The sequence below is a fragment of the Coregonus lavaretus genome (assembly GCF_964263955.1).
Source record: "Coregonus lavaretus genome assembly, chromosome: 3".
In the NCBI taxonomy this organism is placed as follows: Eukaryota; Metazoa; Chordata; class Actinopteri; order Salmoniformes; family Salmonidae; genus Coregonus; species Coregonus lavaretus.
In genome coordinates, this window is record NC_139990.1 from 6,028,503 (window position 1) to 6,043,053 (window position 14,551).

At 47.6% G+C, this 14,551-nt stretch overlaps 1 protein-coding gene across 1 annotated transcript in view; it reads right to left on the reverse strand.

The window, feature by feature from the left end:
- Positions 1 to 13,408, reverse strand: part of slc25a13 (solute carrier family 25 member 13) — a gene marked incomplete at both ends in the record, with an annotated part of 93,631 nt that extends 80,223 nt beyond the window's left edge. Inside the window, 3 exons of the mRNA XM_084158346.1 lie at positions 3,750 to 3,892; positions 4,323 to 4,370; positions 13,343 to 13,408. Coding sequence (XP_084014472.1) covers positions 3,750 to 3,892; positions 4,323 to 4,370; positions 13,343 to 13,408 — 257 coding nt within the window. The remainder of the gene's footprint in view (positions 1 to 3,749; positions 3,893 to 4,322; positions 4,371 to 13,342) is intronic.
- Positions 13,409 to 14,551: the final 1,143 nt, after the last annotated feature.

Consider the following 14,551-nt stretch of genomic DNA (forward strand, 5'->3'; position numbering starts at 1 on the left):
GGGAGGAAAAATCTCTGACACATCTTTGAGACAGAAGTAGGGAGGTCTACATGTGCTGAATTAGTAATTTGCAGACATAGAGAGGGAGTGTATCTATCTCAGCCAGCCAAGTCTGGGGAGGGGGAATAACAGAGAGAGACCGTAACGGCTGACAGTGAGTGTATCACCTGATTTACACAGTCACAGAGGGAGGCAGGGAAATGCATTACACTGTTTACATACATCCAAACCCCCTCTACTCACAAAAACGATTACCCCGCCCTGACTCATCTCTGTGAAATGGAATCCTACCTGGAGTAAAAACAGCGGCAGACGCATTGGCAAGAAAAAATGTATGCAGTATGCACATCCCGAAAAATACTCTAATTTAAACTAGAGGGAGTATATCATAATATGATTGTTTAAATTGATGTTTTCTTACTTTCTTTTCTCCTTGTCAATACTTGAAAAACAATGCGTTCCTGTTGTCCGTGAACATAAAAGGGGGTGATGTTGACACGCGCAGCCATTGTCTGTTCTCTCTTCCAGCAGCACTAGGCATAATCATCCATCTCATTGTCTAGCGAAATCAGAATGTCTTTTTAGGGTTCACGTGCAAAAAAACACACAAAAAAACAAGCTAAAACAAAATACATGACGACTAACCTACGATGTCAACTGTGAACAAAATGGATGCATTCAAACAAAGGTCTCTGATTTCGTGGCTTTGATCAAACCATCAAACCAGACATTTCTGCTCCCTTATCATTTGGTATCCCCTACCCACCACCCCACCACACCAAATGAGGTTTAGATACAGAGACCAAGCCATGGTTTCCTAATAGATTTATCCCTTAATAGCAGTGATGCTGCCGCCATTTATCCGGCTTGCAAAGCCGCACAATGCAGGAGTGCTGAATGGCACGGGCAATTACAGTGCATGTGTGCAGCCAGCCTCGACTCCCCTAGCAGTACTCCAGGCCCTTGGTATAACCCTAGCAGTACTCCAGGCCCTAGTTATAACCCTAGCAGTACTCCAGGCCCTAGCTATAACCCTAGCAGTACTCCAGGCCCTAGTTATAACCCTAGCAGTACTCCAGGCCCTAGTTATAACCCTAGCAGTACTCCAGGCCCTTGCTATAACCCTAGCAGTACTCCAGGCCCTAGTTATAACCCTAGCAGTACTCCAGGCCCTAGTTATAACCCTAGCAGTACTCCAGGCCCTAGTTATAACCCTAGCAGTACTCCAGGCCCTAGTTATAACCCTAGCAGTACTCCAGGCCCTAGTTATAACCCTAGCAGTACTCCGGGCCCTAGTTATAAACCTAGCAGTACTCCAGGCCCTAGTTATAACCCTAGCAGTACTCCAGGCCCTTGCTATAACCCAGACAATGCATTCCTGTTTTCCGTGAACATAAAAGGGGGAGATGTTGACACGCGCAGCCATTGTCTGTTCTCTCTTCCAGCAGCACTAGGCATAATCATCCATCTCATTGTCTAGCGAAATCAGAATGTATTTTTAGGGTTCACGTGCAAAAAAACACACAAAAAAACAAGCTAAAACAAAATACATGACGACTAACCTACGATGTCAACTATGAACAAAATGGATGCATTCAAACAAAGGTCTCTGATTTCGTGGCTTTGATCAAACCATCAAACCAGACATTTCTGCTCCCTTATCATTTGGTATCCCCTACCCACCACCCCACCACACCAAATGAGGTTTAGATACAGAGACCAAGCCATGGTTTCCTAATAGATTTATCCCTTAATAGCAGTGATGCTGCCGCCATTTATCCGGCTTGCAAAGCCGCACAATGCAGGAGTGCTGAATGGCACGGGCAATTACAGTGCATGTGTGCAGCCAGCCTCGACTCCCCTAGCAGTACTCCAGGCCCTTGGTATAACCCTAGCAGTACTCCAGGCCCTAGTTATAACCCTAGCAGTACTCCAGGCCCTAGCTATAACCCTAGCAGTACTCCAGGCCCTAGTTATAACCCTAGCAGTACTCCAGGCCCTAGTTATAACCCTAGCAGTACTCCAGGCCCTTGCTATAACCCTAGCAGTACTCCAGGCCCTAGTTATAACCCTAGCAGTACTCCAGGCCCTAGTTATAACCCTAGCAGTACTCCAGGCCCTAGTTATAACCCTAGCAGTACTCCAGGCCCTAGTTATAACCCTAGCAGTACTCCAGGCCCTAGTTATAACCCTAGCAGTACTCCGGGCCCTAGTTATAAACCTAGCAGTACTCCAGGCCCTAGTTATAACCCTAGCAGTACTCCAGGCCCTTGCTATAACCCAGACAATGCATTCCTGTTTTCCGTGAACATAAAAGGGGGAGATGTTGACACGCGCAGCCATTGTCTGTTCTCTCTTCCAGCAGCACTAGGCATAATCATCCATCTCATTGTCTAGCGAAATCAGAATGTATTTTTAGGGTTCACGTGCAAAAAAACACACAAAAAAACAAGCTAAAACAAAATACATGACGACTAACCTACGATGTCAACTATGAACAAAATGGATGCATTCAAACAAAGGTCTCTGATTTCGTGGCTTTGATCAAACCATCAAACCAGACATTTCTGCTCCCTTATCATTTGGTATCCCCTACCCACCACCCCACCACACCAAATGAGGTTTAGATACAGAGACCAAGCCATGGTTTCCTAATAGATTTATCCCTTAATAGCAGTGATGCTGCCGCCATTTATCCGGCTTGCAAAGCCGCACAATGCAGGAGTGCTGAATGGCACGGGCAATTACAGTGCATGTGTGCAGCCAGCCAGCCTCCACTCCCCCCCATTTTAAAGCAGGCCTTCATAATGTGAGCAACATGACCGCATGCACTCTGCTCTTTGCCGGAGCCCAGGTGGTTGCCTTGGCAACGTGTTTTTCTTTTTGACTTACCCTAACATTTTATTGCCCGTCATTATGTATCATTAAAAACATACATATTAATGTAAAACGTAGGGGTGATGGGGGTTAAGGGGAGAGGGGGATAAGATGAGATGAATTAGGGTGCAACAACCAACAGAAGGAAGAGAACAACACCTGACAAAGGGCCTTTGAGGATTTCTAAGAGTTTTTTGTTTTTTTACAAAATAAATCAAATAAATAAGTGGTAAATAAAAGCATCATAAGCTAAAACATTTGTTATTTTTCTTGGGGTTGCATCCTGTGCATTAGAAAATAAGGGCTAGGCCCTTGCTATAACCCTAGCAGTACTCCAGGCCCTAGTTATAACCCTAGCAGTACTCCAGGCCCTAGTTATAACCCTAGCAGTACTCCAGGCCCTAGTTATAACCCTAGCAGTACTCCAGGCCCTAGTTATAACCCTAGCAGTACTCCAGGCCCTAGCTATAACCCTAGCAGTACTCCAGGCCCTAGTTATAACCCTAGCAGTACTCCAGGCCCTAGTTATAACCCTAGCAGTACTCCAGGCCCTAGTTATAACCCTAGCAGTACTCCAGGCCCTAGTTATAACCCTAGCAGTACTCCAGGCCCTAGTTATAACCCTAGCAGTACTCCAGGCCCTAGTTATAACCCTAGCAGTACTCCAGGCCCTAGTTATAACCCTAGCAGTACTCCAGGTCGTTGTTATAACCAACCTATAACTATGCATAAAGCCTGGAGTTTTTCCTGGTCTGGGCCTGTATTCACAAAGCTTTGTGAGACAGTTAAAAGGCCAAACTGATCCTAAATCAGCACACGTACTCTGATACGCTTTGTGATACAAGCCCTGGTCGTCTATCCACCATACCCACCCATCTTTCTTCTGGTCCACCACCCCAGCCAGCAGTGAGGTGGCCTCGTCAGATAGCCTGATGTCAGTGTGTGCGTGGAGAAACCGGGCCACAAAGTCCTCCGGAGACATGAAGGCCTCATCGTTCTTCTGGATGCTGGCATACTGCAACAGCAAACACACACACAAACAGGCATGCACACACACAGAGAGACAGACAGAACCCCTCATTGATTTGTTAATAAATTATCTATTGGTTGAGGAAGACACTGACGCTGACTGTTTCAATCCTTTGGGCAGACACCTAACTTGAGATCATTCACACGTAACTCAAGACTTTAATAGGCATAAATCATGCATTGATGTCAATGGTAGAAATTCAAGTTGTGTGCAGGGATCTCAAGTTAGGATTCAGACCTCAATGGAGAAAACCATAAATGCACTATTGACTCTTGTTTTTGTAACTTGAACCAGAAGAAGCCTACAAATAAATGCTATATTGGCAATGGCTTTCCAGTACATGAAGTTGGCTTGTATACAGTGTACTAAGGAAATGTTGTTGATCCATAGGCAAATTGATTCTTACACAACTGACCTTTAAGAAAATAGCTTTCAGCTCAGTAGGATCAGCCCTCTTTTGTCCCTTGAGAAAGAAATGACATCAAAGACCACACATTATAATCACATAATAAACAATCAAGGTCTCATCATCACAATATTGTGGTAATAACTTGATAATAATACACTTATTTAATTTACAATTCTATTGAAGCCCTCATTAAAGCCCTCTTGGGTTTCCAACTTCACCTGCACACCATTTTACCTTGTTTTTATCTGCACAGTTTTTTTTTTTTTTTTTTTTTTTTTTTAGGGGGGATGGATCAGCTTAATATTGCAGATAGATTGTATCTTCTATCAATGTAATTGTCTGCATCACTTCCAATCCCCCATGTTTATTTTTATTTTTTATATATATATTCCCCTTTATTACTTTTCAACCCCACCATCCTTTCCCTACTTGGAGTAAATTAGTGAACAACAACGCCCAGGCCTCTACTTCCGGTCTATACTTACTATCTACACCTTATGGACAGAGTTAATTTTACAATAATTCTATATATATATATATATTTTTTATTTTATTTTTTATTTTATTTTTTTTGCTCCTGAACTTCTTCTACTCTCAACCTCTCCGATCATTTTCATGATGTCCATCCGGTTTGCTTCTAAATGCCATATCTTTCTAACTGTGCTCTTTCCCAAAAGCTCCCAACATACAACCTATATACTTATTATGGACACAGTATGCTTACATTATTAGCTATCTTTGTTATTATTTGTTGTTATTTGTTATTAGTCCCATCCTTCAACTCTATTCAATACCTCCCATCTATCTCTTAACACCATCCATATAGGATTTCTATTTGCCATATATATTTCGACCGTACTGTGATGTTTTACAAAAGTTCTGAACCTTTCTATTCTCATTGCTTCTACAGATTGTGAATTAAAAATAAACATTTTTGCTAAAAGTATTATTATATTATTGATTGATTGACTATGACTTTTCAGATCACCCAGTAATGCTATCTGCAAGGTTAGTTCCAGGTAAATATTGCAATCCTATAGCCATTCCTGGACCTGTGTCCAAAAACAAGCTACAAATGGACAGAACCAAAACAAATGATCTAATGATTCTATCTCTTCACAGCAAAATCTGCAGAGCTGGGAAGATTGTATCCCCCATATAAATAACATTCTATTGGTAGCAAGAATTTTATATAATAATTTAAATTGAAAGATTCTAATTTTTGAATCCGGTGTCGTTTTGCGTGTCAGTTCATAAACACTATGCCATGGGATCGGTACGTCAAAGATCTCTTCCCAACTATTTTGCAATCTATATGGGACGGCTGTCAATCCTTTGGTCCTTAAGTGAAACTGATATACTTTTTTATTTATCACAGTTTTCCTTAACCAATTATGTTCTTTAATGCAAGGCCGACAGACAAGTTCCTTACTTTCTCCCCCTTCAACTTTCCTCTTCCACTTTTGCGGTAAGGCTGCAATTATTTGGTTGTAATTCTGGGTAGAGCAGACATTTCCATATGTTTTTGTTAGCTGCATGTGCGACATAACTCCACCAGTCCTACCGATGATATCATTTACGAAGATTATACCTTTTATACCTTTATCTGCACTGTTTGTAACATGTCTTTTTTGTGCGAATAAATACAAATACAAAATAAATAAATCGATAGGCCTATAGGCATAGGCTACTAGGTGTCACGACTTCCTCCGAAGCTGCCACCTCTCCTTGTTCGGGCAGGCTTCGGCGTTCGTGTGTGATTGTTTATTGTGGAAGAGAGAGAAGCTTGGTGGAGCTCCGTGTATTTTGTATCGCCAGGAATATTCCCCGTGTGTTTTTACGCATTACTGCGTAACTCTGTGGTTCAGAATAAATCCTGTTATGCGGATCGGGTTCTTCAGGTCGTCCAACACCTGGAGAGAGAGGACCCGATCTTTCGGGACCAGCTGAGCGACCGGATCCAGCCACCCACACCCCAGCACCCAGAGGGATTCACATATCTCGACCACGGGATTTTGACGGGACAGCTGCCCTATGTCAGGGATTCCTCCTACAAATGGAATTATACTTCTCGACCATCAGCCCGGCTGAAGGTGTCCGCCCTCGTCTCCTGTCTCTTGGGGAAAGGCCTGGAGTGGGCCAATGCGGTCTGGAGTGAAGGAAAAGTCGCGTTGGACAACTACGGGGAGATCGCTCGCCTCTTTCGGGCCGTCTCCAATCACACGCCCGAGGGTAGAGAGGCGGGCGAGCGGCTGGTACACCTGAGGCAGGGGACGAGGACCGCGCAGGACTTCGCCCTGGAGTTTCGTACTCTAGCGGCTGGGTCCGGGTGGAACGAGCGGAACCCTCATCGAGTCCAATTGGTGGACATGGCCATCCAGTTGGACAACCTGCTGGCTTCTAGAGTACGTCCTGGAAGGGGCCTGCCCGTTCTACCCCCCCCCCCCCCCCCCCAACCCGGATCACGAGATGATGGAGCGGCGATCCGGGAGAGCGGAGGACGACAGCGCCAGTGTCACTCTTGTGGCACGGGAGGACATTCTGCTGCACGCTGTCGTCTGCGTTCTTTTGGGTCTGGAGGCGGCAGGCAGGGCACTCTCGCGTCACAGCAGGTATCGAACACCCACACTCGTTCAGAGCCCTCTCCTGCGCACTGTACCCTACACATCCACTTTCCTGATTACACGGTAGTTCCCCAGTGTAAGGCTCTGGTCGATTCAGGCGCAGCTGGGAACTTCATGTACAGGTCATTTGCACATAGTCTAGGCATTACATTGGTTCCCCTATCCATTCCACTCCCCATCAGAGCACTTGACAGTCAACCATTAGGGTCCGGGTTCGTTAAGGACGTTACAGCACCAGTCACTATGGTTACACACTAGACTCATCGAGAGCAAGTCACTTGAGTCTCATGATTTCCCTTTTGTGTTAGGTCTTCCCTGGTTAGCACTACACAACCCCACCTTTTCATGGCCACAGAGGGTTCTCACAGGGTGGTCGCGAGAGTGTCAGGGTAGGTGTCTATGTGTTTCCGTTGGTGCAACTATGGTGGAAAGTCAAGACACTACCTGTCACGCCCTGGCTCTGGGGACGCTTGTATGTTGAGCCAGGGTGTGAGTGTTCTTTGTGGTGTTCTAGTTTTGTGTTTCTAGGGTGTTCTAGTTATTGTGTTTCTATGTTGGCCAGAGTGGTTCTCAATCAGAGGCAACGAGTGTCAGCTGTTGCTGGTTGTCTCTGATTGGGAACCATATTTAAACAGTCTGTTTTTCCACAGTATTTGTGGGATCTTGTTCCTGTTGTAGGTTTGTGTTTTGCACCTTTGGACGTCACGTTATCGTTTGTTGTTTTGTTCGTGTTTTTCATTCTAGTTAATAAAAGCATGTTCGCAAATAACGCTGCGCCTTGGTCCTCTGTATACGACGATCGTGACAGAAGATCCCACCAAAACTGGACCAAGCAGCGTGTCCAGGAGCCATCGCCAGGGGAATCTCTAGCGGATCTCCGTTGCAACCTCGACTGGGTCAAGCCAAGTGAAGAGCAGAGAGGTTGGACTTGGGAGCAGTGGAGGAAGAGTCTCGACTGGGCCAAGCCAAGTGAAGATCAGAGAGGGTGGACTTGGGAGCAGTGGAGGAAGAGTCTCGACTGGGCCAAGCCAAGTGAAGAGCAGAGAGGTTGGACTTTGGAGCAGTGGGGTGAGAGTCTGGCGAGAGATAGGGAGGCCTGGTCCACGGGGAGGAGAGACACCCAGAATTTTTTTAGGGGGGGGGCTCACGCCGTGGACGACGGGGCAGCAGGAGGCCGCAATAGAGCGGTCCAGCGGGTTGGCAGAGGAATTCGCCAGGTTACGGGGGCCGCTGGTCACAAAGGGGAAGGAAAGTGTAGAGGCACGGCGAGAGGTACTGGGGTGTGTTACCAGTCCGGTCCGGCCCGTTCCTGATCCCCGCGTAGGGCCAGTGGTGTGTGTCCCCAGTACGGTCCGGCCTGTTCCTGTCCCTCGCACCGAGCCTGTGGTGCGCGTCGCCAACCCAGTCCGGCCTGTTCCTGCTCCCCGCACCAAGCCTATGGTGCGCGTCGCCAGCCCGGCCCGGCCTGTTCCTGCTCCCCGCACCAAGCCAATGGTGCGCGTCGCCAGCCCGGCCCGGCCTGTTCCTGCTCCCCGCACCAACCCTATGGTGCGCGTCGCCAGCCCGGCCCGGCCTGTTCCTGCTCCCCGCACCAAGCCAATGGTGCGCGTCGCCAGCCCGGCCCGGCCTGTTCCTGCTCCCCGCACCAAGCCAATGGTGCGCATCGCCAGCCCGGCCCGGTCCATTCCTGCTCTCCGCACCAAGTCAGTGGTGCGCGTCGTCAGCCCGGTCCGGCCCGCTCCTGCTACCCGCACCAAGCCTATGGTGCGCGTCGCCAGCCCGGTCCGGCCCGTTCCTGCTCCCCGCACCAGGCCAATGGTGCGCGTCGCCAGCCCGGCCCGGCCTGTTCCTGCTCCCCGCACCAAGCCAATGGTGCGCGTCGCCAGCCCGGCTCGGCCTGTGCCTGCTCCCCACACCAAGCCAGTGGTGTGCGTCGTCAGTCCGGCACAGCTTGTGCCTGTTCCACCGGTGCCTGGTCCGGCACCGGTCAGCTGCTCCACGCCGGAGCTAGAGCAATCCGCTCCACCAGTGTTCAGTCCAGCTCCGGCCAGCAGGGCCAGACCGGACCAGGGGTACTGTGGGGGGTTAGAGAGGGAGTGGGGATCATGCCCGGAGCCGGATCCGCCGCCAAGGCGGAGTGTCCACCCGGTCCCTCCCCTGTGGTGTTCTGTTGGCGCGGTCGGAGTCCGCGCCTTTGGGGGGGGGTACTGTCACGCCCTGGCTCTGGGGACGCTTGTATGTTGAGCCAGGGTGTGAGTGTTCTTTGTGGTGTTCTAGTTTTGTGTTTCTATGTTGGCCAGAGTGTTTCTCAATCAGAGGAAACGAGTGTCAGCTGTTGCTGGTTGTCTATGATTGGGAACCATATTTAAACAGTCTGTTTTTCCACAGTATTTGTGGGATCTTGTTCCTGTTGTAGGTTTGTGTTTTGCACCTTTGGACGTCACGTTATCGTTTGTTGTTTTGTTCGTTGTCACTGTGGGATGCTAGTTCGTTTTTGTCTCTCTGTTCGGTGTAGTAGAGAGCTCCGCACTTTTGTGCCTTTGTATGTACTTTACCGGTGTGCGTAAAGTTCGCTTGCCTGCCAGGTTGTATGTAGCCGTGTTTGGCTTGTTCTTTTTTGTCTTCACTAAAGACGTCAGTACGAAGCCTCTGTGTGTCCTGCGCTTGATTCCACACCACTTCTACACTCAACTGTGACACTACCTCCACCGTGCGCATTCCCCATGAATACCTCGATTTGGCGAACGCGTTTTCCAAAACGCAGGCGACCAAATTACCACCTCAACGGGCGGGGCATTGCGCGATAATCCTCCGGGTAGACGATGTGCCTCCCAGGAGTCATGTGTATCCCCTGTCGCAGGCTGAAACGGAGGCGATGGAGACATACGTCTCCGAGTCCCTACGCCAGGGGTTCATACGTCCCTCCACTTCGCCCGCCTCCTCAAGTTTCTTTTTTTGTGAAGAAGAAAGACGGAGGTCTGCGCCCTTGCATTGATTACCGAGCACTGAACAAGGGGACAATACGTTATAGTTATCCTCTACCACTCATTCCATCTGTGATCGAGTCAATGCATGGGGCGCGCTTCTTCACAAAATTAGATCTCCGGAGTGCATACAACCTGGTGCGTGTCCGAGAAGGGGACGAGTGGAAGACATCATTCAGCACAACCACGGGGCATTACAAATACCTGGTGATGCCTTACGGTTTGATGAATGCTCCATCCGTCTTCCAGTCCTTTGTGAACAAGGTGTTTCGGGACATGCTTGGTCGCGGTGTAGTGGTCTACATTGATGACATTCTGGTGTATTCTGCTATGCGCGCCGAGCATGTGTCCCTGGTTCGCAAAGTGCTGGCCCGACTGTTGGAACATGACCTTTATGCCAAAAGTGTCTGTTTTTCCAACAGTCCGTCTCTTTCCTCGGATTACCACCTCAGGTGTGGAGATGGAGGGAGATCGCATTTCAGCCGTGCGTAATTGCCCGACTCCAATCACGGATAAGGAGGTGCAGCGCTTTATTGGCTTTGCCAACTAATATCGGAGGTTTATCCGGGGCTTTGGCAAGGTTGCAGCTCCCATCACATCACTGTTGAAGGGTGGGCCATCCCAGCTCCGCTGGTCTGCTGAGGCTGACAAGGCCTTCAGTAACCTGAGGGTTTTGCTCACCTCAGCTCCGGTACTGGCCCATCCCAATCCATCACTATCGTTCGTAGTGGAGGTAGATGCGTCCGAGGTAGGGATAGGCGCTGTCCTTCCTCAACGCTCGGGCAAGCCACCCAAGCTCCGCCCCTGTGCCTTCTTCTCCAAGAAGCTCAGCCCGGCAGAGCAAAACTACGACGTTGGTTATCGGGAGCTGTTGGCTGTGTCCGAGCCCTGACCGTGTGGAGGCACTAGCTCGAGGTGGCGAAACACCCTTTCCTCGTCTGGACGGACCACCGTAACCTGGAGTACATTCGGACAGCGAGGAGGCTGAACCCTCGCTAGGCCAGGTGGGCCCTATTCTTCACCCGGGTTTGATTTGACCCTATCTTACATCTCGGGTACGAAGAACGTGAAGGCAGACGCACTGTCACGACTGTACGACCCAGAGGAGAGGCCCATAGACAACACCCCCATACTCCCGGCCTCCTGCATAGTGGCGCCGGTAGTATGGGCGATGGACGCGGACATAGAGTGGGCGTTACGCACAGAGCCATCTCCACCTCAGTGTCCAGCTGGGCTGCAGTACGTGCCTTCTCTTGTCAGTGACCGTCTGATCTATTGGGCACACACGTCCCCCTCCTCTGGTCACCCAGGTATCGGTCGTACAGTGCGCTGCCTGACCGGAAAGTACTGGTGGCCTACCTTGGCTAAGGACGTGAGGGTGTACAGTGAGGGAAAAGAAATGACAAAGAAATTATCAGTCTATAATTTTAATGGTAGGTTTATTTGAACAGTGAGAGACAGAATAACAACAAAAAAATCCAGAAAAACGCATGTCAAAAATGTTATAAATTGATTTGCATTTTAATGAGGGAAATAAGTATTTGACCCCCTCTCAATAAGAAAGATTTCTGGCTCCCAGGTGTCTTTTATACAGGTAACGAGCTGAGATTAGGAGCACACTCTTAAAGGGAGTGCTCCTAATCTCAGTTTGTTACCTGTATAAAAGACACCTGTCCACAGAAGCAATCAATCAATCAGATTCCAAACTATCCACCATGGCCAAGACCAAAGAGCTCTCCAAGGATGTCAGGGACAAGATTGTAGACCTATACAAGGCTGGAATGGGCTACAAGACCATCGCCAAGCAGCTTGGTGAGAAGGTGACAACAGTTGGTGCGATTATTCGCAAATGGAAGAAACACAAAATAACTGTCAATCTCCCTCGGCCTGGGGCTCCATGCAAGATCTCACCTCGTGGAGTTGCAATGATCATGAGAACGGTGAGGAATCAGCCCAGAACTACACGGGAGGATCTTGTCAATGATCTCAAGGCAGCTGGGACCATAGTCACCAAGAAAACAATTGGTAACACACTACGCCGTGAAGGACTGAAATCCTGCAGTGCCCGCAAGGTCCCCCTGCTCAAGAAAGCACATATACATGGCCGTCTGAAGTTTGCCAATGAACATCTGAATGATTCAGAGGGGAACTGGGTGAAAGTGTTGTGGTCAGATGAGACCAAAATCGAGCCCTTTGGCATCAACTCAACTCGCCGTGTTTGGAGGAGGAGGAATGCTGCATATGACCCCAAGAACACCATCCCCACCGTCAAACATGGAGGTGGAAACATTATGCTTTGGGGGTGTTTTTCTGCTAAGGGGCCAGGACAACTTCACCGCATCAAAGGGACGATGGACGGGGCCATGTACCGTCAAATATTGGGTGAGAACCTCCTTCCCTCAGCCAGGGCATTGAAAATGGGTCGTGGATGGGTATTCCAGCATGACAATGACCCAAAACACACGGCCAAGGCAACAAAGGAGTGGCTCAAGAAGAAGCACATTAAGGTCCTGGAGTGGCCTAGCCAATCTCCAGACCTTAATCCCATAGAAAATCTGTGGAGGGAGCTGAAGGTTCGAGTTGCCAAACGTCAGCCTCAAACCTTAATGACTTGGAGAAAATCTGCAAAGAGGAGTGGGACAAAATCCCTCCTAAAATGTGTGCAAACCTGGTGGCCAACTACAAGAAACGTCTGACCTCTGTGATTGCCAACAAGGGTTTTGCCACCAAGTACTAAGTCATGTTTTGCAGAGGGGTCAAATACTTATTTCCCTCATTAAAATGCAAATCAATTTATAACATTTTTGACATGCGTTTTTCTGGATTTTGTTGTTGTTATTCTGTCTCTCACTGTTCAAATAAACCTACCATTAAAATTATAGACTGATAATGTCTTTGTCAGTGGGCAAACGTACAAAATCAGCAGGGGATCAAACATTTTTTTCCCTCACTGTATGTGTATGTGGAGAAGCTCATGTAGCATGATGCTAACCAAGGTTACCAGGCTACAGCCTGCTTTAAATCAAAGACATGCTAATCAGCCGGCTGCACGGGACGTGGGGAAAGGGAGGGACAGAGACCACCGGTTTCACTGACAGGTTGGTCTGATAACCGGCTTCCGCATAGTGCATCACAGGGAAAGGATGCATCCCATTACAACCTTGACTTCTGCAAGCAGCCCCGTCCTCCTACACTGTAATGCCCCAATGTCATTGCCACTGGCTAATGTAAACCTCTAACATCCTCTTAGCAGGCTAACGAGTAGCTAGCTGGCTAGCCATCTATCAATAGATGGGTGAGGAAGTCAGTGTTTGAGAAACTCGCGCCTGGGTTCGAAGGTGTCGTTGTCTATTCCGACATTGTCTAGTTCACCTACTGACAAAAACGTTTTTTTTTCTCTCGGAAAAGGTGAGCTTACCTTTGCAGCCATAGCAAGATTACTGTCAACCAACAAAGCCCACTCTGACCAAGCAAACCCGGTCATTTCCTTTTGCGTGACGACGTTCCCATGGAAATCACGCGCGGTTGTCTGCAGTGAGAGAGGAGATCAAGGCGGCTAAAGTGTTCACGTGGTATGGAGCGGTAGAGAGGTAGTCAGTGGCAGACATCGTCATGTAACCATCCATATTACTATTCATGAACAGACTTGTTACTACACAGGTATTAGAGTAAGGTGTTGTCAATCATTCCTTATTTCAAAGTTCTCTGTCTTTATTATGAAGCTCATCATCATCATCATAAGATCTCTGGATCCTCCCAGTACACCTATACTAGGCTATAACTGACATTGGCCCTATGCCTACACAAAATATGATGCATTTAGTTAAACATGATCTGATACTATTCATTTTGGTAATAGGCGTATGCACCTTTCCTGGCTGTCATTGAGTGAAGACTGTAAAAACATTAATGTTGCATCCATATCTATGTACGTACAATGCCTTCAGAAAGTATTCACACCCCTTGACATTTTATACATTCTGTTGTGTTACAGCCATAATTTAAAATTGATTCAATTAAGATGGTGTGTCACTGGCCTACACACAATACCCCATAATGTCAAAGTGAAATTATGTTTTTAGAAATTATTACAAATAAATAGAAAATGAAAAGATTAAATGTCTTGAGTCAACCCCTTTGTTATGGCAAGCCTAAATACGTTCAGGAAGAAAACATGTGCTTAACAAGTCACATAATAAATTGCATGCAATAATAGTGTTTAACATGATTTTTGAAAGACTACCTCATCTCTGTACCCCACACATACAACTATCTGTAAGGTCCCTCAGTCTAGCAGTAAATTTCAAACACAGATTCAACCACAAAGATGAGGGAGGTTTTCCAATGCCTAGCAAAGAAGGGCACCTATTGGTAGGTAGGTAAAAAATCAAAAAGCAGACATTGAATAGCTCTTTGAGCAAGGTGAAGTTATTAATTACACTTTGGATGAACTTTATGTCCTGAATAAAAAACGTTATGTTTGGTGCAAATCCAATACAACACATCACTGAGTACCACTCTTAATATTTTTAAGCATGGTGGTTTCTGCATCATGTAATGGGTATGCTTGTCATCGGCAATGACTAGGGAGTTTTTTAGGATAAAAATAAACGGAATAGAGCTAAGC